At 35.0% G+C, this 24,884-nt stretch overlaps 1 protein-coding gene and 1 non-coding gene across 2 annotated transcripts; both read right to left on the minus strand.

Moving 5' to 3' along the window:
- Positions 1–409: 409 nt before the first annotated feature.
- On the minus strand, positions 410–24,837 carry TMEM167A (transmembrane protein 167A). The gene is made up of 4 exons (XM_033110443.1): positions 24,720–24,837; positions 13,308–13,417; positions 9,203–9,237; positions 410–4,535 (listed from the first exon to the last, which is right to left on the minus strand). The coding sequence occupies exons 1-4, from the start codon at positions 24,720–24,722 to the stop codon at positions 4,465–4,467; spliced, it is 219 nt and encodes a 72-aa protein (XP_032966334.1). The 5' UTR covers positions 24,723–24,837; the 3' UTR covers positions 410–4,464.
- On the minus strand, positions 11,530–11,666 carry LOC117025384 (small nucleolar RNA U109). Its single transcript, XR_004423597.1, has one exon. It is a non-coding gene; the product is annotated as a small nucleolar RNA U109 (small nucleolar RNA).
- Positions 24,838–24,884: the final 47 nt, after the last annotated feature.

Below are 24,884 nucleotides of genomic sequence, written 5' to 3' on the forward strand. Positions count from 1 at the left end.
CTGATGGACACTACTCATAGATTTTGGACAGAAAACGAGAGCTACTTGCCATAATGTTTGGGCATCTGAAGGCTTTCAATTGAGGATAAGTTTGAAAATAATTGTCAACAATAACTGTCATTTTGATTGAGAACCAGATTTCGACCATCCCTGGGGGAATTCATGACTTCCTGAATCTAACGCAATTTACTTAGGCTCTTGAAACTTCATCACAGAAATAGCAAAATAGACTGAACAGCTTTAAGATGCAAAACAACCAACAATACATAACTCCCCCAAACTAATCTTGACTAGCCATTAATTAAAATATGTAGGTAAAACAAATAAACATTTTATTCCCATCGTACTCAAAAGATGGCAATTTTAACCTCTAAAAAACTTCACTCTGACAATAAAAACTAGGAGGCTGTTTGAAAGTTCATTTTGAGTTTTATTACATACCATAGACATGTGGACTAACCAGAGTAGAATGCATCTCTACTCTGAAAATCAAAGGAAATATATCCCCCCCCTTCTGATATTGTAATAGCATTTCCAACTATTATTTTGGGATTTACGGCAAAGTAAGACACCATGGAAGGCAGTATATAAATGACATAATTATGAAGCTACTTTTGGAAGCTAGTGTAACTTGAGAATAACAAGGCTGTGCAGTCTTCACAATGCTATTATACTAAGTCCTCACCGAACGTCTTTAAGAGGTTCTGTAACTAAGTGAAATGATGTACAAGTAATTTTACCACAGCCTAATTGATATAAACAAGAGTTAAGTTCCTAAGGCAGCTCATCAACATGATAATGAAACAATGTTATCTGAGGACTTGCTGTACTTGACTACTTATATTCTGAACATCTACTCATACTGGATACCAAAGAAAGTGAAGAGCCATCCCCAAGAATCTTCCATTCTTGTTTTTTTGCTATGTATGATCCAGTAACTTCTCTGAGCTTTAAGTCCTTGCTTACTGGAAATCTTTTCTGTGCACCCAGGAAATGTAGACAATGCAACCACGTCTGCTCCTTGTGCCGATGTATGCTTTAACAATCATGGCTGTTTTTGGTGTTGATGGAGTATGAGCTAGTAAAAAGGTTCCTAAAAATACTTGACCTGATTGGTTAGTTACCTAGTTTTACTATGCAGGTGAGTCTCTGGAAAATATGCTATTGTATCCCTGGTCAAAATTAAGGTTGGCGCAGACAGTCAATCTAGTTTATATACACACCAAGGGAGGAGTTCATTTTTCCCTTGAGGTTCTTTTTTTTGTCAGGCAGGAGGGAACACATATTCAATTTCAATTTTGAGGTAGGTAGGAGATAGTAACGAGAAACACACAGATCCTCTAGGATCTGAGCTCTGTCTACTTTTCTAGGCTCATGTCTCACTCCTCCCCGAGTGACACAGCAGGCAAGGTAATTACAGCCCACAATGTACCACTGGTGCTTCTGCATATTGCTCTTAAAATTGCTTCTTTGGAAAGGTCACATCCTTGACTGAGTCATCACCCTCCTTTTATTTTCTTCTAGAATCCTGGCATTATCTCAATAATAAATGCTCTCACATTGCACGTTTTATAAATAACTTCATCTCTCCTGCACTATGTTTTGATTACTGGAGGGAAGAAACTGTACGTGTCTATCTTCAGTTAGAATAGACCACATGTATTCTATAAATGCTTGAAAGAGTAGTGAAATATAAATATTTTATTTACAAGTTCTAGGTCTTTTTCACAAAACTAGGCAGAGATCGGTTCATTTTGGACTTTGTAAACTTGGAGAAGTCACTTCACTCAATTCTCTATTTTGCCTAAGGTAAAACTAGACTGGTCTGCATATTACTAAGATGAAGGAGTCTATTACAAATTACATATTACTATTATCCCTAGCACAAAAGCGCTATTTTGAATTTGAACATTTAAGAGCATTCGGGACAGTGCCTGGCACAGCAGCACAGGCATTACGAAGACAACAGACTTGAATCTAAACATTTTGAAGCCACAGAGGGAATTCAACAGACCGTGTGGCCTTTTGATTGACCATCTTTTCAGATTGCCTAGAAAGAAGACATATACCTGCTATTGGTACAGCTGAGGCCAATCAGGAACTAAACCATCAGCCCCAAACAAATTCCAGGTGAGATGGAATCAAGAGTCTGGAGCCAGGAAGGAAGTTAGGGTGAGTATCTGAACCTTGCAAGCTGTAGACATCAGTGCCCATCATCCCATCCGGCTCTGCGATAAGACTACACGACAGAGGAGGTCCATCTGATGTTTCCACTATCCTCAGTTCTCTTCTGCATCCTACCACCCCACCAAGACTACTAAAGGAGTATCTGAATATTCCGTGGGCTTAAAACTACCTATACTGCCCTTTGGGTTATACAGCAGGACTCTGTGGTAACTCTCTGAAACATTAAAGAAAATGCTAATCGCTTTTCTTCATGGAATCCTATGTTTTTCCCTCATCTTCCAAAGAGCTAGTGTTACGAACAGTCAGAATGGCTTGGGTCAGAAATAAGCTGCTTCCCACTGTTCAGAATCTACAGTGTACAAATTTTTGTATATTGCCACAAATTTTCCAAAGAAACGATTTCTTCCTCGATCTTCCACCTACATCCTTCCAAATGCCCAATTAAAGAAATGTCTTAGAAATGATTATCTAGAATATTCTTTCCTTTTGTTACATTAGATTTGTTAGCATATAAAAAGTTAGATGACAAAGGTTTTGGAAAGTCCAGTTGGCATCAGAGTTGGAAAACAGATGGGCACTCAGAAACTAGATGGAGAAAGGTACCTTATTCTACATGTATATGCTGATAAGAGTACTATTTTGGGGATACCCTGAAGATCCTTGACCTAATGAAAAGCCCAAGAGACAGTTCAGAGTAGAAACAATTATCATAACCTGATTCCCTGTCTAAAGCAAAATATACCATTTTAAACCAGCTATATAGATATGCCAAAAATGTAAAATAAATATACTGACCGCCTACAGCTTTTATCCTTTGTATTAAAAAAAAAAAAAAGCAGACAATGCATAAACTTTTCTTAGGTGTGTCTTAGAAGTCTTTCCAGATAGTTTAGTCTTTAAAAATAGGTGGCTTTCAGTTCCATAGCTTGTTTCTACAGAAAGAGCTACCAGCAGACTCATTTTAAAATAATTCTCTTTTGCTAAAAAAAATAAGAAGTTTTTTTTTCTTTTTACCTTTCTGAGGAATTAATAGCTGAGAACAATAATTAATACTATATACAACGGGCAATTTTTAGCTAAGATATTTAAAGTTCGCTTAGCTTTGAAATTGGAACCGAATTTTGGATGACCCTTAAGAGATGTTAACCATAAACTTACAATAACTGCTCTACTGCAAAACGTGTAAGTCACATTTCCAATGTCCCTCTTTCCTCATTGAAAATTACTGAAGGTCCTCCTTTATTACCAAAGCTCAAAGACACTTACGCCATGGTATACATATAAGTAGATTTGAAAATTACTTATCATCACCTACAAAGTTACACAAGAGATTCCAGTTCAAGTCGACAGACAAAACATAAACTAGATTTAAAGTGCTGTATTAAAAAACAAAAAAAATACAGTTTGCCTTTTGGGGTAATTAAAATAAGTGGAGATCTGACACTTAAAAAAAATGAAAAACACATATTGGATTATCATTCTGTAATTGTTCTCTTTTGCTCTTTTCATTCTAAGAATGCAGTTTTATTTAGAGAATGACAGTTAGTTGGTCAAATTTATGCTTAAGACATTTACACACTTTAACCAGAGAGGTTGCAGAGGCTACAACACCAATCAGCTATTCTAAACTCTTTTATGCTAAATATGAACATTTTCCCAATATCACTCTTAAGTCACATCTTATTTATCTTCTTCCTTAAGAACTGCATAGGCTTATTTTAAATAGTTTAAAAACCTGTAATAAACTACAGAGTTTGCTAAGAGTAGAGGTACTCTGGTTAATGCTCAAAATGGTGTGGCCAGAGGAAAAGCATGCATTATTAAATATGAATGCAATCCTTACCAACACAAATTGAACATTTTTTTCAATAAAAAGCTAGTCCAATATAAGGTCTCATTCTATAAAGATATATCATTTCCAAATCACAGTGAAAAGAACTCGAATAATTTACCAATTTTGTTTTCTACTACAGGTGCCTTACAGACACCTTACTAAAAACAGGCAGCTGACACAACAGAATGACATTTACAGAATGTAATATTGTAATAACAGTACTGAGATTGATTGTTACAAACTCTTTGAGTATTAAATGGTTACATCCTAATTATTTATATAGAACATTGGTCCAATAACAAAAACAGAGAACAGCAGCTGGAAATTTATCTCATCCAATGTTCAGAGATAAAAGGGTTAACCATTCTTTCCATCATTTTCTGAAGATATTCCCCTTTACATATTGAAATCTGACAGCAATTACATTCCGGCATTTTTCCAAGCTACTGCATGAAGAGGATGCTGAAGGCCATCACTATACAGCATACTGCCACATAAGGACTTTTCCGTTCACCTGTTGAAAATAAGGGAGACACTCATGTTGATTAACTGAGTAGCTCACATAGATATGCTATGGTTATAACCTACTATTAGAGAAGGGTACATAAGAATCAACATGAAGTTCTTGGTAAGAAGTCCCATACATTTGGAGGGTGTGGTGGACAAAACAAGAAGTAGATGCAATATAAAACCAAGTACAATACAGAATGGACTAAACTATATCAACTTATTTCTAAGATCACCTGCTTTTCATTTGTTTAGAAATGCACTATTTCTGTGCCACTGTGTAAGCCCAGATATTAAAAAATACAACGCAGAATACAGGATAGAGATCCAAGAGAAATAATCACAAACTCAATTAAGACCAAACAAATACTGCTTATTTCTTTCCTGTAAAAAGGGAAATTTCCACCCACAAAAAGAAAGTCAACATATAACTTTCAGCCGTAACTTTTTTTCCTCAGGTAGCAATTCATGACATTTTTAAAGCGGGAAAAATAAGCATTTGTGAATGCAAATAAACGGGGTGATCAATAAAATTGCATTTAAAGGATGAACATAAAACATAAAATGTTCAATACAAAGCATATTAGAAAAAAACTATTTCCGAGATGGACTTCATACCAAATCTTTTACAGTATTATTACTCTGGATTAAAAATGAAGAACTTAAAACCTTTTCTGTATGAGTCGATTTTCATATGTGTTTAAGGAGCATTTACACCTGGCGTCTTTCCTTTGCATGAAACAGACCTGGAGTTAACTTGTGAAATGGTCTTGCAAACAGATAAGCGATCTTGTTATTGTGAGTTAACTCAAGTTCATCTTGTTCTTTCCTGTTTCTTCAGTAATTGCAAGGCTGTACAACTCCACAAAGCACCAGGCATTTATGTTCTGCCTTGAGGGCATGAGAAAGGAAGAAGAACACTGTACTACTCCTAGAAATAGTACTGGGTATGTACCTGGCATCCCCCAAGAAAAATGGTTTATACTCCCGTTGAGTTTTTTTCTATACTGTTTAAAATCAGCTCTTTCCCAGTAACTAAGTTCCTTATTTCACTTAGCAAGTTCAGTTAACTACCTCTGGAAAACATCAATCTTGACCACCCTTATCAACTCAAATCCTCAACTGAGCTCACACAGTCATATTGTTAGTAAGTATGTATCTTTGTGTCTGTTCAATGACAATATTCATAAAAGATAACATACACATACAAATAAAATAAACATTTGGTGTTTTTCTGAAAGTGTTTTTCTATCCATAGACATTTAATGGACTGCCTTCCAGCTGGAGGAAAATCTAGAAAGTGAGAGAATACTGTTTTCACAATATCACTGTCTCAACTAGGAAAAAAAATATTTTAAAACTAAAAATTACCTTGGGTTATCATTTCTAAGGAATGCTAATTCCTTTAGGGGGATAAAACAAAAACAAAAAACAAACCTCAAGTTAACAAATGAATTAAAAAAAACAACAAACCCATTCTGACAAATTTTAGGTAGATTTCATAAATAAGCCTGTCACTCTTATTAGGGCTAGATATTCTGATTATCCAATACAGTCTTATTAAACACCTAAAAAAGAAATTAATATTGTCCTAAATTTTCCATCTGCTGGAAATTAATTTTTGAGGAAGTTCTCTTCCTCATCCTCCAACTTAGAATGCTATAATTAACATATGGGTTTCATTTTCCTGTTTTTAATTTTCTTAAAAGAGACTGCCATGTGGGAGAGGTAAACATCTTTGGTTGAACTTGGGCAAAAATGTTACTTCTTGTCTGGTCTTAGGTCTGTATGAGTGAATGTGAAACAGTTGCTGTAATGTGATGTGTAACATAAGATGATTTGGCTGGGCCTTTTCCCATTAAAACTGTATCTTTTCTTTGTGAATATATTTTGTGTTAAGATAAGAGGAGCATGTGTTTGAGAAAACAGCACAGCAGCATCAACATTTTCTGAGCCACTTTGCCAAAATGCAAAGCTAATGCTTTCATGTAATTGGCAAGAACGAATACTTTAACTGAACCATTTAACCTATGGCATTCATATAGTCAAGAGAGGAAAATAGAAATAATAAATGAGCAAGCAAAAAAGAAAAGGCACAATTTATCATTCGACATAAAAATAGATGACTACAAAAAAGCACTAAGAAAGCTACAAACTAGATGTCTTAAACTTTTAAGCTATACTTTCAAGTGTCGATTGTGAACAAAAGGGTCACCTCGGTTGGCTACTGAATGAAGCTGCAGACACTTCTCTTATTTATTACATAAAATGGATTTAAAATAACTTAATATTTTATTTATGATCTAGCAACTTATTGATAATACTGAGATTAAAAACTCAGCTCAGTAATTCGGCTTTTTACATTTTTACCTATGAATACTTAGAATTACTCTAAATTCTCTTTATTCACTCCAACTATCTTGCTCTTCCATTATGTTCTCTCTTCACAGTTTACTTGGGGTAGTCTTTCCACTCTCTTCTTTGACAATATTTTTTCCGGGTGACGGCTCTGAAGCAAGCAGTTTGGTGTATGTATATTTACATTTATCATTATCTATCAGCATTAGCCATTGAGGATACTATTTTGTCTCTTTATCTCTCTCTTCTTAGTTATTTTTGAATTGGCTAAGATTTTTCTGTTATTTCCGGGTTTACAGTTGTTGAGCATGTCTATATGCCAGATAAGTGTGCACCACAAAGCTTTGTAAATCTAGATCGGATATTCTCAACTTTAGCACCATTGAAATTTTGGACTACTTTTGTTGTAAGGGGCTATCCTGTACATCACATGTTCAGTAACACCCCTGACCTATACCCAGTATATGTCCCCCCACTCTAGTTTTGACAACCAAAAATGTCTCCAGACATTGCCAAATGTCCCCTGAATCATAACCACTATATAGGCTATACCTGTGCTTTACCAAACTAAGGTCAATAATACTTCTCATACATACACACGCAAAAAAGATTCTCATGTGTTTTATTGTAAGAGATAATAAAGTCTGACAAAGAACACTGAAGAACGTCACTTTAACATGTTAAAAAGCACACGTCTCTAAAAGATATGTTTCAATAGTCAACATATTTTAAATGAGGGCCTTGAAAGAGGTACTTTTCTGCGAAGCTCTTTGTGCCTATACAATCATCTTCTACAACATGAAACTTAAAAGGCCAAAGAATCTTATGTCATCATAACAGATTTAAAAAGGACTTCTAGATAATTTAGTATTATGCTTACAATTTCCACTGTGTCTAGGTGGTGCCAATCATTAACAGCTAAAGAGAAGAAAAGTTGCTCTCTCACAATTATTTCAATGTTAGCAATATCTAAATCTTAGAAGATGCTACAAATAATTTGAAACTCCTACAGGTAATTTTTAGTACTTAGCTGAGACTAGGTTATGCCTGTAATTAGCTTCAGATCTATTACATAGACTCTCAGGTCTTTAGAAAAATTTCTAAATATTACAAGAACTTAGTTTATATTTTTCAATCTTGAATAAATTTTGTTTTCTGCTATAGTTCATCTTCTAACTTTCCACATCTCTGAGAAGTGTAAACGAAAATAAGACATAATATGCTAAAGGGAACATAGCTTATCGAAGGGGAATGAATCTTAAATTCTCCATCTTATTTAAAGGAATTAGTTTGGGGGAATTCAGGCCTGTTGTCAGTGGCTAATGAGGCTAAATGTCAAACATAGGAAAAATTTTCTTCATTATAAAGCCTAACAACTTTATGAAAGAAAAAAGTAGTTACATATAAATTCAATGTTAAAAGAAGAGTACTAAAATCAAACATAAGGGGATCATGTAAATAATTCCAAAGAGGCCAAGACATATTCACTTTTTAGTCTAAATGGTATAAGTACTAATGCCCTGCAGTGGTTTTTTGGAAACGTGGCATGTTAAAAAGGGTATAATCTATTATTCAAGAGTATTGGTGAATTACAGCAATAAAATCCATTTTAGTTCATTAATTACCAATCATTTGAGAGGCTACAATGTGCTGCTGGGCACTGTGCTAACTGTTAGATATTATATACATAGGGGGATGGGGAAAAATACATTATCTAAAAATAAATACACTTAAGATGCTACTCATCTTATTATGAAGTTAAAAGATAACCATATTTACGTTAACTTTAATCAACAGAACAAAGCTCACCTATGACCACATCGGTTTAATAGACAAAAGTTAAAAAGCAACAAATAACATTCCATGACTTAGTATAGGGCAATAAAATGATTGTTTAGATGGTTGCTCAGCAAGCCTTTCATTGATGAGAAATTCATCCTCAGGTATCAAAATGGTATACATTACAAATAGCATGCTCTCTCCTGTAAGCATGTGTGCATAAAACTACGTATACATATCTGTCTGAAATCTCTTCAAAACCAGGAACGCATAACAATTGATATGTGAATTTCAAGGGAGATTCTTCTTGTATTTTTCATCTCCCTGCTAATGAAATGTGAGGTACCTGCCCAGTCTAGTTTTAAATAGCACAAGTCAAAGAATTTGGTAGAACTCTACACAGTTTTCCAAAACTAAAGAAAATTAGGAAGGCTGCACTTTTAAAACTGACATTTGATTTGTGCGAACAGGACGTAAGTAAATTGGCCAACAACTTATAGCTGAAGTAGTGGAGGGAGATTATATATAGACACTTACCAATTCTGGCACACTTCCAAAATATACCCAATAATCTGCAAGAATGAAAAATAAAAAAGTAGCTAGTGATTACTGGGAAAGGTAAATCATTCTCTCAGTATCTTACAGAAAATTCATTATATACTAGCATTTTAACTTCTGATGCTTTGCTTCAAAAATGAAATTTACTTGATGTCGAGCCACCACAATAACTTATCAACTATCAATGTACAGACATTGTCACAAACTGGAATATATGTGGTGTCATAGATTAAACCCAGGGTAAATTAATATCTGAGTGGCAAAAATTTGCACAAAGGCTTACTACTAGGATTAATTCAGTCAACTTCAAGTACTTTACCTTCAAAAATAGAAAATACATATACTAAGTTAAATAAAAATTAATTTTGAGAAAATGGTAAGTGAATAATTTTAAATGAATTTTGACTTTGAAAAAATAGAACTCTCATAGTATAAAACCTTACTTCTTATGGATGTACCTCTATATTTAAATGATCTATAATCACGAACTCCAATGACAGCATTTACACAACTACATCATTCCACAAGGAGGAATACAAAAATATGTGCCTATGTTTTCAACAAAAATAGAAAAATCCTAATTTAGGGACATTATATACGAGTTAACTAAACATAGCAATTAAAACACATATATTCTGGAAATAAAATAATTAAAGTGAAGATGTCTATTTCAATTCTATAAATGAATATATTATGAATTAAATACATATTATATGAATATGTCACTTATTTGCCATGTATAAAACAGCTTAAAAACAAAGCCGAGTCATTCTATGAATAGAGATATCAGAAAAAAATAAAAACATCGTAGATAACTATTTTGTTGGTCTGACAGAAGAACAGAATGGTGTTACACATGGTTACAAATCAAGATAAATTAACATTACTTATTGCAGTAAGTTAGGAATGGCGTAACACAATAATAAAACTTAAATTCCAGAGAAATTTGTATTACACTTTTTTTGCCCAAAAAGATAGCTGGTGAATGAATCATTATATTACAATGATTAAGACGGAAAAAAAATACCGGTTCAATTAAGTTCTATATAGGTTCTTCTTCTGAAGTATAATAACTTCCTGACCTCAAAGCAAAAAGACTCTTACTACTTCAGATTAAATGAAATGGATGAAAATACAAGTTTATTTTGTAGGATGGACATTCTGACAAGAGTAACAATTTTATTATAGGAATCAAAGGACAAAGATCATATATATTCTTCACAGTAATATAGAATAATATAAGGGCCAGATTGTGCCTAAGTTTAATAGCATGTACCACTCAATAGAGTTCTTATAAGGACTAAATGAGTTATTACAATAAGTCTTTAGAATAGTGACTAACGTGCTGTGTTCAATAATACACGGGCTGAAGGCACATATGAAAATGTCAGATAGCACTTTAAATTGGCTTACATTTCATCAAAAAATGGAAGACAACTGGTTAGTGATCTGCAATGTCATGGTTGCTTGATTCTAAAAAGCAATATAATATGCACCACTGATTTAAGGCTACTCTGGTTATGGGACTCAGAGGTAAGGTATCTGAAGCTCCTTCACGGGAAGCTTAAAGACCCTCAGAACACAGTCTGAAACCATATGATCACAGTCAAGTTCTTTTCAGGTCTGATATTCTAGAAATAACTCAAAGTATCATTAGGAAGTTGGTACAACACAGTTAGCCTATTAAAAGCTATTTAAATAAAACAAATTTCCTAACTTGGCCACTTAGAGATTTATCAGTACCGTATCGGCCTTTTGACATTTTCCCCACATAGACATATTTCTGTACTATCCCAAATGCTATTTATTAAAACACGGGAACTTTACTAGTTAGTAAAAAACCAATACAATTTTGCTGTGGAGTTTCTATGGCTATAAGCCAATAAATGTATCTGCTGATAAAGCTATCAGGTCTACGAAAATAGGAAATGAGACAAAGTAGTAATCTTTTTCTGCTGATTTTTAGTTGTTATTAATTGAAGCAGCAATAAGTTAACTTATTTTCAACAGTGAAGTCATCAAGAACTCGTTTTATCCTATTGGTCTAGACATCTCCACTAAAGCATGGAATAATAAAAGGAAAGTTTTTGATGAGTCTTATAAAAATATGTATTGTAACAAAAAAGAACAATGGCCTATACAATCTTTTTTCTAGAGAAAATATGTCTTATATAGAGGTCAAAGTAAAATGGAGCTTAACATTTACATAAATAGAAACAAAGTCTTTTAAAAAAAGCTTTCAAACAGTTGATTGCATCAGTATGTAATTTAAAATGTAAAAACAAGCATGCTATTTCTTTGGTCTTTTATGTAGGAGAAATATACTACTACTCAACCTCTACTGTAAGGTTGGCAGCCCTGAGAACTCCTTTTTTAATGTAGCATGTTATGGATGTATTCCTGCTCCCAAGGGAATGAGGAGCAGTTGTGTTTCCACATGCAACCTACTTTCTTCATAATGGCATCTATAAAGTCTAAATATTCTACTCCATTACTATGAGATTATTCTTTAATGAAATAAACACTTACGTATTTTATTAGATAGACGTTATATATTATATTAAAATTCCAAGCAATTGATCAATGAGAATGTTTACTGGTTCCTACCATATGCTTTAACTATAAGTTAATGGTTTGGGGATGCAGAGGAAGGAAAGGAGGAAATAAAACTGGCTGGATAAAAAGGCTTCACGTACAACTAAGAAACAAATAAAATTATGTAATTTCAGCAAGTGTACAAAGTATTAAATTGATTGCTGAAGGAGAGTTCAGAGAAAAAGATGGAATGACAAAAAGATAATTTCTACAAAGCATTCTCATAAAAACTGATGGACAAATAACTCAGTTTTCAGTTTTTGTAGGTTAAATAAAATCTCTCAAGCCAACAGATAAAGATTATCAGTTTACTAGAACACTATTACTGATTTTCAATATTCAAAACTAGTTAGGGGTTCTATTTATTCCTTTACACACGTTCAAACAATGCTGGGAAATAAAAAGGAAGAGTAAAAAATGTCAAATGATTTAGATAATGGGATGTTTGAATAAATACTACTGACTCCAAAGATAGAATGGAATTGAAGGAAAGAGAGCAGACATTATTACTCCCGTAGTTGAATATCTACCAGCTGGCCTCCTGAAGGAGCTTTTAGTAGTGGAAAAGCAGAGTTTGATCTTGCAGGATCCTAATTTGGCATTTTTTCTATCCATTAAAAACAAAAAGGGTGCTGAAGATAATTATTCCTATGTGCAATATTATTTCATTTTATTTCTTAAAATGATTAAGTGAGGTACACGCTCTTATTAAGAAAGGATTAAGACACTTATCTACAAAGTTAATAAATATCTAAGGCAGAGAAAGTTTACATAGTTTTCACTACATAATCTCTCTCTTTCTCTTTTTATATACTCTTCCTTTTGGTTGAATTCAACATGTACATCTGTATTACGGACATAGTACTTTAAAATTTAATTCTGTGTGTTATTAAGCTCAAATTTTTTGGGGGTACGAATGTATAATTAAAAGGAATGTGACATGACCAAGACTTAATTTTTACTACTGTTTTAATACTGTTTAAAAAGTAAGTTAAATAAATTTCTCCCAAAATGTTTGCTTTATGATACAGACAGGAATCTCCTATGATTACAACAGTATTGGATTGGAGAGGGAATGTCTGTATCATTACTTTTATGGACACAGTGCTTGCAAACTGTTTAATGCTTTAAAAATGTGATAACCAACTTTACTATTCTATTAAAAATTAAGGCCATACACTGCCTTTGAAAGCACAAAGTTGTACCTCTTAATTACAGAGAAAAAAATTTGTGGCATCTTTTTAAACATACTTTTTTTTTTTCAGTCTAACACATTTCAGGTCACTTCTGATATTTACCTTTTTAGTTAGTAAGATTCTGTGAGTATAAAGTTTTTGGATTTTTCAAAACAGAGGGACAAAATAATGGAAAATGTTATTACAAAACTAAGTTACATACACGAATTAAATTATTTAATGACATTTATAGTAATTTACATTCAATGCCTTTGAGAACTAATTTGTGTGATTAGACATCTTTAGTAACATACCCAGTTTTATTTCTGTCCAAGATGCTGGGTGCCAAGGATCGGATATAAGCACAGGTACATATAAGCAGCAAGATTACAGTCAACAGACTCTGAAAATTGAAAATGGCAGACTAAAAAGAGAAAAAGAAAAATTAATATCACAAGAACAGCATTGGTAAAACATGCCAGACAAGTCCATATTAAGAATCGTACTATTTTCTTCAAAAAGGCAAACAGAATGAGATGACTGGGAACACTTAAAACCAAAATAATGAGATGTACTGAGACTATACTTTCTTTTTCATTTTTTTGGCCAAAGAATGGAGAAGACTGAACAAAAATTCTAAGTTCAACAACTTGAAAACCCATTCAAAATGCCAGGAATCTAAAATAGCTCACCAAAGCTGACTCAATATGTAATCACGACAAAGGTTCAGGGGCCCAGACTATGAGTGAGGCCATAAAGTCTCCAAGGTCTGCCAGTAGCTGACTATATGACCTTTCTTGAATCATTAGCCTAAGTCTGTTTCACATCTGTAAAACTGGGTGGAGAGTGGGGAGACAGACTAAACGTTGGCTAAAGTTTCCTTCAATTCTGAAATTATTTTAGGATAAGAATGCTTTAAATTTAAGCAATCATGTTCCATGCACTGACTCATACTAGGTTATTAGATTTGGTGAAAGAAAGGCGCTTGCTTGCTCATTCACTGCTGATTCTTTAAAAGTTATTAACAAAATTGAACACAGGAATCATACGAAATCATAGGTTTCCTGTCAAAGTAAAATGAAGGTGGGCCTTACTCTATTCAAAGTTCAGTCCAAGTATTATCTTTTGGAGGAAGTCTCCTTGTACTCATCTGCCTCCCCTCTCCTATTTCATACAGAACTTTCCTTTCTGTTCCCACAGCAAACTGATAGGCATTTATTGTAATACTCATGCCTGAAAAGTGGACATTGTCTTATGACTCTGAATCCTCAGCACCTGACTATGCACTTGCTAGACAGTGAGAGCCCAATAAGGGATTGTTGAATGAATAAAACACAGTTTTAAAACCCCAGAAATACTACTGTATATATAACAGCCTGAAAGAATCCCGTGAAAAATGATTACATACATCCAGTAACATAAGGGAATTAAATAAGGTGGCTGGCTGCATAATTAATTTAAATCAATAGCCTTCATGATTATATTATCAACCAGTTGGAAGACATAATAGAAAAAAGACTCAACTACAACAAAAAGCTAAAATATCTAGGATTAAGCTTAACATGAAACACACGACATTGGCACCAAAGGACAAAACTGACAAAAATCTTAAAACATACTGAAGAACATAAAAGCAGAATGAAGTGGTAGACCAGATTCTTATATTGGAAGGGAACATCGTAAAGCTAATCTGCAAATTTAAAGTGAACCTACTACCAACATGTTAGTTTTGAAATAGACAACTGATTTTGAAGTTCATATTAAAAAATAAATAACAATAGCCAGGAAAATGCTACAAAAAGAATTAGTTCTGTCAAAAACTGTCATAATATTTTTTAACCTTTTACATGTTTTGATGATATTTATAAACTGTTCAAAAAAATTTTTTAAACTATACGTTATTTACTAATATTCGTAAGGACAAAACATGCTTATGTATAATGCTAAGTGGTGGGAAAGCAGCATGTACGATTTCACAAGCAGTATATCTTTAGCTATGTAAACATTTATGCAAAGAAGAGAGGGGGATGCAGTGATTATCTCTAGAAGGTTTTTAACCTAATTCTCAATTTTTCTGCATCTCTCAGATTTTCTAAGTGTTACTTTTATGGCCTGAAAAAAGATAAACAAAAATCATTTGTATTTATTTTAATAGTTGTTTTTCTATGGAAATCATTTCTTCACTGATATAGCAAAGGTAAACTTTGATATGCCTTGGTTTTTAGTTGAATTGGATTTTAACTTTGCATCTGTGAAGGCAAGTGATACACATTTTACGACTTGAAATAAATGAATAAACTCTAACGATCAATTCTAGTAGAAAACACAGTATCTCACAATGCTTATCTTTCAAAGGTCATATTTTGAACATGTATATAAGTATGTTAATAAATAGTATTTGATAATAATAACCTCATGAAATATAAAGCACAATTTCCTTCCAGCCAATATAACTAAAGATATTTAGTATTTACTCTGGTGCATGAGGCTACACATGGGATTTAAAAAGTACATAACATAATTCCTTTCTGCCAGGACTTTACAGCTAACAGTAACTGATATATCCTGAGTGCTTGCTTTGGATTATCTTATTTATCCTCATATATGTTATTAATACCCTTAATTTATACAAGAGACAACTGAGGCATAAAGCAGTTACAATGGAGTTAGAACAGGGAATATATTTAAAAAACTAAATAGCAACTCACTGCAGCATATCTAAGAGAGAATTGAGACATGCTGACAAAAAAAAATGCTGTTTTCATAAAGAAAAGTCAGAAAAGGCTTCAAGGAAAAAGCAGGAACTGAATCAAGCCTTGAAAAGGCACAATTAGATAGGCAAAAAAAGAGCAGAGTCCAGAAGAGACAAAAGCGTGGAAGATATCCCCCACGGAATCAGGAATTTGCATGTTCAGGAAATAATGAGCAGATTTATTGTATTGAGCAAAGGATTCATGTAGTAAAGTGTCTGGACAATAAATTTGTAAAAGAGGTTTATCATCTTCCTAATGGAGTATCTAAATTCGTGATTTCGCAATGTGTACTTTTTTCTTCCCTGAATGTCTTGTTAAAGAAACATGCTTAAATGATATAGTGTCTGGGATTGGTTTCTAAATAATCCAGTGTGCGTGTGGTGGAAGGTGTGGGGTTGCTGATGAAATGCTGAGTATATGGTTTCATTGTACTCTTCTTTCTACCTATGTATGTTTGAATTTTTTCATAATGAAAGATTTTAAGAGGCACTTAAAAACATGCCTATTATTAAAGAAGTGGGATGTGTATGTATCCATTTGTATGTGAAACCATTTACAAATAAAAATCATTTACAAATATGTAATATATGATACATATAACTTTGTTCCTGGGGTTTATAAATCCTAACATTGAAACAAATAATCTTAGGTGGTCAAGTCTTGTAGATGTCCTCAGACTGTTTCAAACTTACGGACATTAGCCTGCCACTGCTTAGCCTACCTAAGCATTTCTCTTAATGCTCAGCATCTGTTGCCCATTGATATAAAATTTTAGTCTCAGGGTTAAAGGAAACAGATGTTCCTGTTCTATAGAAAAATAATTGGGATTTTCAAGAGGAAAGTGTTATTAAAGGGAAGGGAGGAAGCTAAGAAAAAAGTAAGCCTACTTGATCACAAAATAGAGGGAAAGAGGATAAAAAAGGTGATAAGGGAAGGAAAATTCATTTAATGTGTTTAATTTTTTCCAGACCTTTGAAATCCTGAAATCCTTTTCAAGGTATTCTGTGTTTTTGCACATGCCCTATATTTTTGCCTGCCTGCTGAACTGACTCAACCTTCTGGTGTCAATTGAAGAGTTACGTCTTCTATGAAGTCTTCCCTGACCCCACTCTCCACACCAAGCAGAGTCAGGATCTTTGTACATGTATGTGTTAAACACATTACCTGCCTAAGATAGCACCCATCAAACTGTACTGAATTGTATCCTTTATTTTACTGAGGTTCTTATCAATCCCGTGTCTACCCTGTTTCCCTGAAAATAAGACCCAGCCAGACAATCAACTCTAATGCGTCTTTCAGAGCAACAATTAATGTAAGACCCCGTATTATATTATATTACATTACATTATATTCTATTCTATTATATATTAATTACAGTATATTATATTATATTATATTATATTATATTATATTATATTATATTATATAAGGCCCGGTCTTATTTTACTATAAGACCGGGCCTTATGTTAATTTTGCTCCAAAAAACACAGTAGAGCTGATTTTCTGGCTAGGTCTTATTTTTGGGGAAACACGGTAGTAAACAAGATAGTACACAGTAGTCACTGAAAAATGCTGACTAAACAGGAATTTGAAAGCAATTGCAAATAATGACCATTTTATCAAATGCAAGAGCATACTTAGATTCCAAATTAACAATGCACGTTACTGAAAAAGTGTAGATCAGACTGATAAATATTTTGTTAACTATTCAAGAGAAACCACACACGCCTTTGTATTTATAATTACTTGTCAATGGTATTTGGAAAATCTAGAAGAAAGTAGCAAATGTCCTTATATTTATGTGAAGGGCCCAGGCTATAGAGTAAAAAAAGGCCTGAGGTAATTTCCTTTCAATATCTAAATCTTTTTATGTCACAAACTGGGATTCAGAGAAAGTTCTATCAGGTAGTCAGCCTTAAGGTGCTTGCATATGGGACTGTGTATTTTTCTGACTCTACCTAAAAGATACACATCTTTAAGAGGTCTGGATGACTGAGTAGGAAATCTGGCTGGCAAAATATTCTAGAACCTCAAATAATTCTGATTTAAGGTTTACCTAGTTTTCTGTGAGGACAGCCTGTGACAGTGCTGGGAGGTTATATAGTGGCATGCTATCCAGTTTAATAAGTATAACTGCCTATTAAGCATTAAATTATGTACTTGGAATTAAGGAGTTATAAAATACAAGATGATTTGTTCCTTCTGGAGGAGGCTCTAGGGAAGAATCCATCTTCCTGCCCTTTCCAGCTTCTAGAGGCTGCCTGCATTCCTTGGCTGGTGACCCATCACTCTTGGCAAAAGTGACTCCATAGTCACTTCTTTTGTGACTATGTCTCTCCTACTTTCCACTGACAAGGATCCCCGTGATCAAATCTGCCCCCCTCCCCGTAATTCAAGATAATCGTCTGGTTCAAAATTCTCAACTTAATTAATTATACAAAGTCCCTTTTGCCCGGTAAGATATATTCACAGGCTTTTTTGGTCAGTATTCTGCCTACCACACCTACAAACATCCTGTTTCATAAAGAAGTATCCAATAACATTCCCTAGATTCTGGGCTTCCTGGGCACCCTCTGGAGCACAACCTCAAATACAATCAGAATGGTAACCCTTGGAGTGTGGAGTACTGCAGCCCTACCTTTACCTTTGACGGTCAGTCACAGAGATGTGCTCACTCTTCTAAAAAAAATGGCAATGGAGATCCCAAACTATTTTTCCTTAAGGCCCCTTTTATTATCTCCATACTCCAGCTCTATCACACTAATTATAGCTAATCAGAGCTTCTGATAGGCTTCAAATAATTAACGTTATTGTGCTAAATTAATTTATCCAAACCAGAAGGAAATAAACTTGCTAAGTCAATTACTTTGTACAATCATTCCAAAGTAAATCATAGTTTGTTAAGCTATTCAAAATAATAAAAATAATTCAGACTTTCATTTGGCTACCACTATAGTGCATGAAATCCTTTATCAATGAATCGATATTCATCAATACAAAACGTAGTGGCCAAAAACGAAATTACTTGTAATGTTGACACATCTTTTAAAAATGCTCTATATTCAAGTCAGTTTGAATAGTTAGGAATAATTATTTCAGATTCAATTTTTGTCATTTTATCTATATAACTTCTTATTTTCAGAATCATTCCTGAATGTGAAAACTATATTCACTGAGTTTGAATTTAAGGACAAGAATTCAACATAGGGTTTTGTTTTTAGATTTATAAATAAAAATACTTCTGAATAAAAGAAACCATCCAAAACATTAGTAATACAGGGGGAAAAGGAGAAAAGACCCATTCAGTATAAAGGTTCAGATAAAGAAACAATGAGAAAAGCAGTAGAAATATACATATTAATATGCTAAACAGTGTTTTGTCCAGAGCGCTCAATGACTGGCTGCTAACCATATTAAACCTGCAGAAAAGACTGATTAAGCCTACAGTATTCTCATTAGTCCTGGATCACTTAAGCTATATGTAGCTTATTTATTTTTAGGACTATTAAAGTAAATTGTTCAAACGATTTGTTAATTAAGAGCCTTCTTTATGCATAACACTGTCTGCGAGCTTTAAATGTTGACTGCCTCCTATATGGGAAATAAATTTTTACTCACATATTAATTATTCCAGTTTAACTGAAATCAATTTAAAACAAGAATTGAAAATCAAAGACTTAAATTTTTAAACCTACAAATAGTAACGATTTCACCTGTTTTAATACCTACTGCATTTACACAAAACTAAAGTCATTTATCCCCCTCTGGGGGGCCAAAGGAAATCCAGAAATGACATTCCTGACCTAATTGTGATTAAAAATTATGCAGCACTGGAAAAGTGGGTCAGCATTGTATCATTTACAAATCTGGGTCAGGTCAGCATTTCCCAACTAGTTTGTACTTGTAAATTCATATGTACCACTATTATCCCTTAAAATGGAAAACATGGAAATGCAAGGATAAATGTAAGCCTGTATGGGAATGTACACACACACACACACACACACACACCACTTGCCCCAAATAACTTGAGTACAGGTGATTGAAAAGATTTTCACTAACAGAAATATTTAACATTTTCTTTTGCATTATTAGCCCATACGTTCAATCTTTGTTGCTTACTGTAAGGTAGCACAGATATTACCAAACATACAAATTATTTTATCTTAGTTTAATTTGAAACCAAGAAACCAGGATTGCTTAAAGTTTCAATGTTAATAACATATCAGGTTCTCTTAGCACCAGTGGCTACCAAATATCTGGATTATTTAATGAAATAATCCAACTATATAAACTTGTCCTTGGATAAATTAGCATCTCCACGTATCAGTTAATTTCACTTGTAAAATGAGGGGGCTGGACAAAATAGCCATTTGACCTCACTGGTCCTGTTTCAAACGTGAGGAGAGATCTTCTCGACTTACACTTGGCACTTAAAATTAGTAACTTTCATGGCCATCAGTAAAGCTACAGTCCAGAGTACAAGCACCTCAACTCGGTTCTCCACGGGCAACACTAGCGGTCATCTGCACTTATGTTCACTCATTGTCATGGTACCTACAATGCATTTGCTGTTTGTGTTGCTTAGTTTTTAAAGCTATTTTACAAACAACTCAGATCTAAATATAAAGCAATAAGCATATCAAAGGTGTTAAAAGAAAGCGTCTGTGTAACTGTAATAAATAGTAGACTTAAAAAATAAATAAATGCTTCACATGTATTTTTGACAAATGATTTTGACGAGAAAAGCATTCTGAAGGACACAGTGCAAATCTTATTTAAAAAATTACTTTGACCACGCGATCAGAAGAGAAAAAGACTAGTAAGAATGGAAAAGCTTCCAAATACATGGAGTCAAATATGGTTATGAACCCTGGCTACTCATGAACATTTGGAGTTTTTAAAAACAATGCCCCGAAATTCGGATTGAATAGAGTGGACATCTACAGTTTCTCAAAGCTCTCTGGAAGTGTTTATTGTAGTCAGGGCTACAACCACTATGGACCAGCATCCACTTCAGTGGTTTTCAAAGTGTGGTTCATGGAACCCTGTCATGGGTTTATGAGGTCAAAGCTAGTCTTATAATACCAAAAAGATATCTGCCTTTCTATTGTGATTTTTCTGTGTGTTAATGGTGCAAAAGTAATAGTAGCAACAGAATTATCATCTTAACCAACTCCGTCTATCCCCAAACCACTGAGGCAAACAAAGGTTTCTTTTCTTCTTGAATTTCTTGTGGCACTAACGGCATTGTTGTATAATAAAAAGAGCCTAAGATTTGGTGACAAATCTGTTAAGTCTTAGCTTTGTGAAATATAAGCAGTGTGATCTTGGGCAAGGCAGTTAACTCTTCTGTGCCTTTTTCTTCATAAGCAATGTAGTCAATAATGTAAGTCTTTAAAAACTGGAGTTGTGCTTCATCGACCTTCACGAAGCACCTTCAAAATGATTTCCTTATTTATCCCTTCTTTTTGCCTAACTACTGTGTTTCCCTGAACATAAGACCTGATCTTATATTAGTTTTTGCTCCAAAAGACGCATTAGGGCTTATGTTCAGGGAATGTCATCCTGAAAAATCATGCTAGGGCTTATTTTCCGGTTAGGTCTTATTTTCGGGTAAACATGGTACTATTGTCAAGAGTTGAGGCATTCGATCATCTACTATCTGTGTCACTGCCATTTGTTTCTAAACTGGTCTCCCAAATTTTAATCTTCCTCTATTTAAATATACCCTCCAGCTGGTTTGTTACCAGCTGGTTTCCTTAAAAGCACACTATTCTTTTGCCTGTTCAAAGTGTTTACCAGGTAAGCAATTAAATGTCATCAAAACAAAGTCCTTAATATGGCAAAACCCCCTTCAAGATCTGGCCCCAATATTTCTAGTCTCATCTCGTCATTTCACTGCTGAACTTCTATTCCTGCCAGTCTCCAAGCAAGTATTCAACAAGATGCCCTTTGGCTCCACAACGGCCATTTCCTTGATTTATCTACAGGATAGAGGACACTGTCCCAGTTCTAGCTAATGATTGCTTTCCTAATCTAGCTAATGATTCCTTCTCTAATCCCTAATCAGTTTAACTCAGGGGTGTCCAAACTGTTTTCAATGTTTTTTACCAGGGGCCATATGCGGTAAAATACACAAACAGCCGGGCCACTCACTCGAGGTGAAGTACGTATTGCCTCACCTGGTTTATTTAAATAAACTAAATATATTTTTGGAATTTGCTGCGGGCCAATTAACAATGGATTGCGGGCCGCAGTTGGCCTGAGGGCCGCAGTTTGGACACCCCTGGTTTAACTATAAAATGTGGGCAATAGCTCAAACTCTGCAGGGTTTGTGAGCATTAAATGAGATTATCTGTACACCACTTAAGATACCAACACAGTAAAATGAAAATAAACTTGCTTAGGTTCACCAAGTAAAAGATGGGAACTGGCAATGATTCTGACCCTATTTGGCTCAGTATAAAGCCTTTATGGTCTATATGGTCTTTCCACTACATATACTGTCTTTCTTCATGCTAGCAGATAACACGTGGAATTTAGTTATGTAATAATCTTCCCAACTGGACTGTGAAGTCCTTGAAGACACTGAGAATATCTTATATGACTTTGTATCTCCAGACTCATTCATTGGAGTACTAAGTCTAATTGACACTGTGATGTAGATTAAAAGTCTTAGTTTCTACTTTAAGAACTCTGCCCAGAGAGGAGAGAAATATAGGCAAGACCCTATTGCTTTCTTTCTTGTGTTAAGTGCAATGCTAGAGGGATGCTGGAGGTATAGACACGGACTATGGATGCTCAAACGGATACCTAAAAGCAGTAGAGAAAGAGAAGGGGCAAGGAAGGCTTTTTGGGAAGAGATAAATTTCAGATGAATCTTGAAGGATGTAAAGGGTTAGGGAGAACAAGGCATTCTGAATTTGTCAAAAGTATTAACTCATAAGTATTAACTCATTGTCAAGACTGTTTATGTCTGATAGTTGTACACTGTTACTGCTGATAAACATCTGATGGCCTTGAAATGCATTTAAAAAACTGAATTCATTAAAATACGGTAGTTCAGATTTGAGTCATTATTATTGGGTTATCTCGCAAACACCTGTGTATCAAGTTTAGAAGGAAACTCAAAAAGAAACTGCATTGTGCAGTTCTTCCAACTACAGTGTACTTTCTCTAAAATGCTGACATCCTAAGCTCACAGGAACAGAGCAGGAATGAAAAATTAATCACCTGGCAGTTTCTATTATCCACCCATGTCTGATCGGCATATTATAGTTGAGGGCAACAGATCACTAAGACATATCGGTTATGTTGTTCTATTAACAACAGCCTGAACATTGCTGGCACCTGGACATTAAGGTAACTTTGAGCCCTGGCTTCACTACCTATTAGGTGTGTGACTCCAAGCATGTCAGTCTTTTTGCTCCCTGACTTCCTTCACATGTAAACATCTACTCAGAAGTTTTTCAAACACAGCCTGGCATATATCGAGTGCTAATAAATGAGAGCTACTATTGTTACATTTGAAAAAAACAAATATGGCCAGTTTAAACACTATTGATTTTAATTACAGTATCTGTCTTCCTTTCAGCTAGTACATAAGATAATCTGATGATGAAAAGAATATATCTTTGACTTGTACTAGGAGTAAAATAATTCAATTTCAGCTTCTAGAAGATATGCAAGAATTAAGAGTAATAGTCCCTCTACTCTTTTTACATTGAAGAAGGAACCACATTTTCTAAGTTAAGTAACCGCTCACTAGTGATACTCTAAGAGCACCTATCATATGATAGGTGGGGAAAGAAGCTGCAAAATATTTATGGCCAAGGAAGGAATAACCTGCCACAAACTGCCATCTCTTCGTTAAGTGGTAAACTTCTCCAGGGAAAAGTCTGTGACTTAAACCCCACTATAATCAAAGCAGCTGAATAAAGCAAGCAACAAGTAATGAGTTTTCAATTAAATGTCTAAGGGCTTTGTGCTGCAGGAACATCTGGCAACCCAAGCACAGCAACTTTTCAGCATTTTGGGTATCATGGTTGCTTTCGATACAACAATAGAAGGCACATATCCTTTCCCCAGAAATATGCTCATAAATACATTTGGGACGTGAACTTCATAAATTCACCATGAGGGCCCAGTGTAAAGGCTGGTGGCATTTACTATAACAAAGCCTGGGAGATTATACTATCACTACTTCTACCACCTCTGTCCTCTGACCAGGCTGGGTTACTTCTTTTTTTTTCAACCTGGTGACGTACGCATTCTTTTGCGAACTTTTGTGACTTATTTCAAACTTTTCCAAGCCGGCCCAAACTGTCAAAAGAATCTGCAGTAATACAAAATAACACATTTAACCTTAACTGAGTGTGGGAAACGGGAGGACGGCTGGAGGCCAGGCACCACTTCAATTACCTTTAGCTCCTAGAAGAGAAACCACCTCTGCAGAGAACGCCAATCGTTAAAATGTATAGTTTGTAAAATAGCATCTTTAGGGTTGAGAGAATGAAGGAGAGGCCTAAAATTTGGGGTGTACTGGACAATGAAATAAACACCTGGGTGAGGCCCATGGGGAGATAAGGCGAGGCAAAAAAAAAAAAAAAAAAACAAGCTTAAATTCGACTAGTAAGGCCTCAAAGGGTCAAGGACCGCTGAGTCTATGAAACCGACGGGTTAAGCCAAACCAGCACATTTCTTCCTAACAAGTCAAGAACTGGCTCCGCAGGACAGGATGGGCTCCGCGACCCCGGGGTCTTAGGCAGTCTGTCCTGGTTCTCCCGGGTTGGGCATGCAGAGGCCACATGGCTCCAAGGCCTGCGCATCCTCCGCACCCCCGCAAAATCAAGTTAGTGACAGGATTCCCTGGCCCGCGCACCCACTGCTGCCGCCCAACCCTTCAGTCCTAGTTCGGGCCCACCGACCCTTTACAAAGTTCAACCGCGATCCCACAGTCCCGGTTCTTACCATAGTGAGGCCGGCGAAGCCTCAGCCACATCACCCTTCCGGGCCCAGGGCGGAAAAGGCGTGCACTCCCCGCCTGCCCTTCTCGCTCCCTCCCGCGGTCCGGTTGGACCTGTCAGGGCACCTCCTCCTGAGCCGCGCGACTCAGACGCTAGGATAGGCTCCTCT

The sequence above is a fragment of the Rhinolophus ferrumequinum genome, chromosome 7, assembly GCF_004115265.2.
Source record: "Rhinolophus ferrumequinum isolate MPI-CBG mRhiFer1 chromosome 7, mRhiFer1_v1.p, whole genome shotgun sequence".
Taxonomy (NCBI): domain Eukaryota; kingdom Metazoa; phylum Chordata; class Mammalia; order Chiroptera; family Rhinolophidae; genus Rhinolophus; species Rhinolophus ferrumequinum.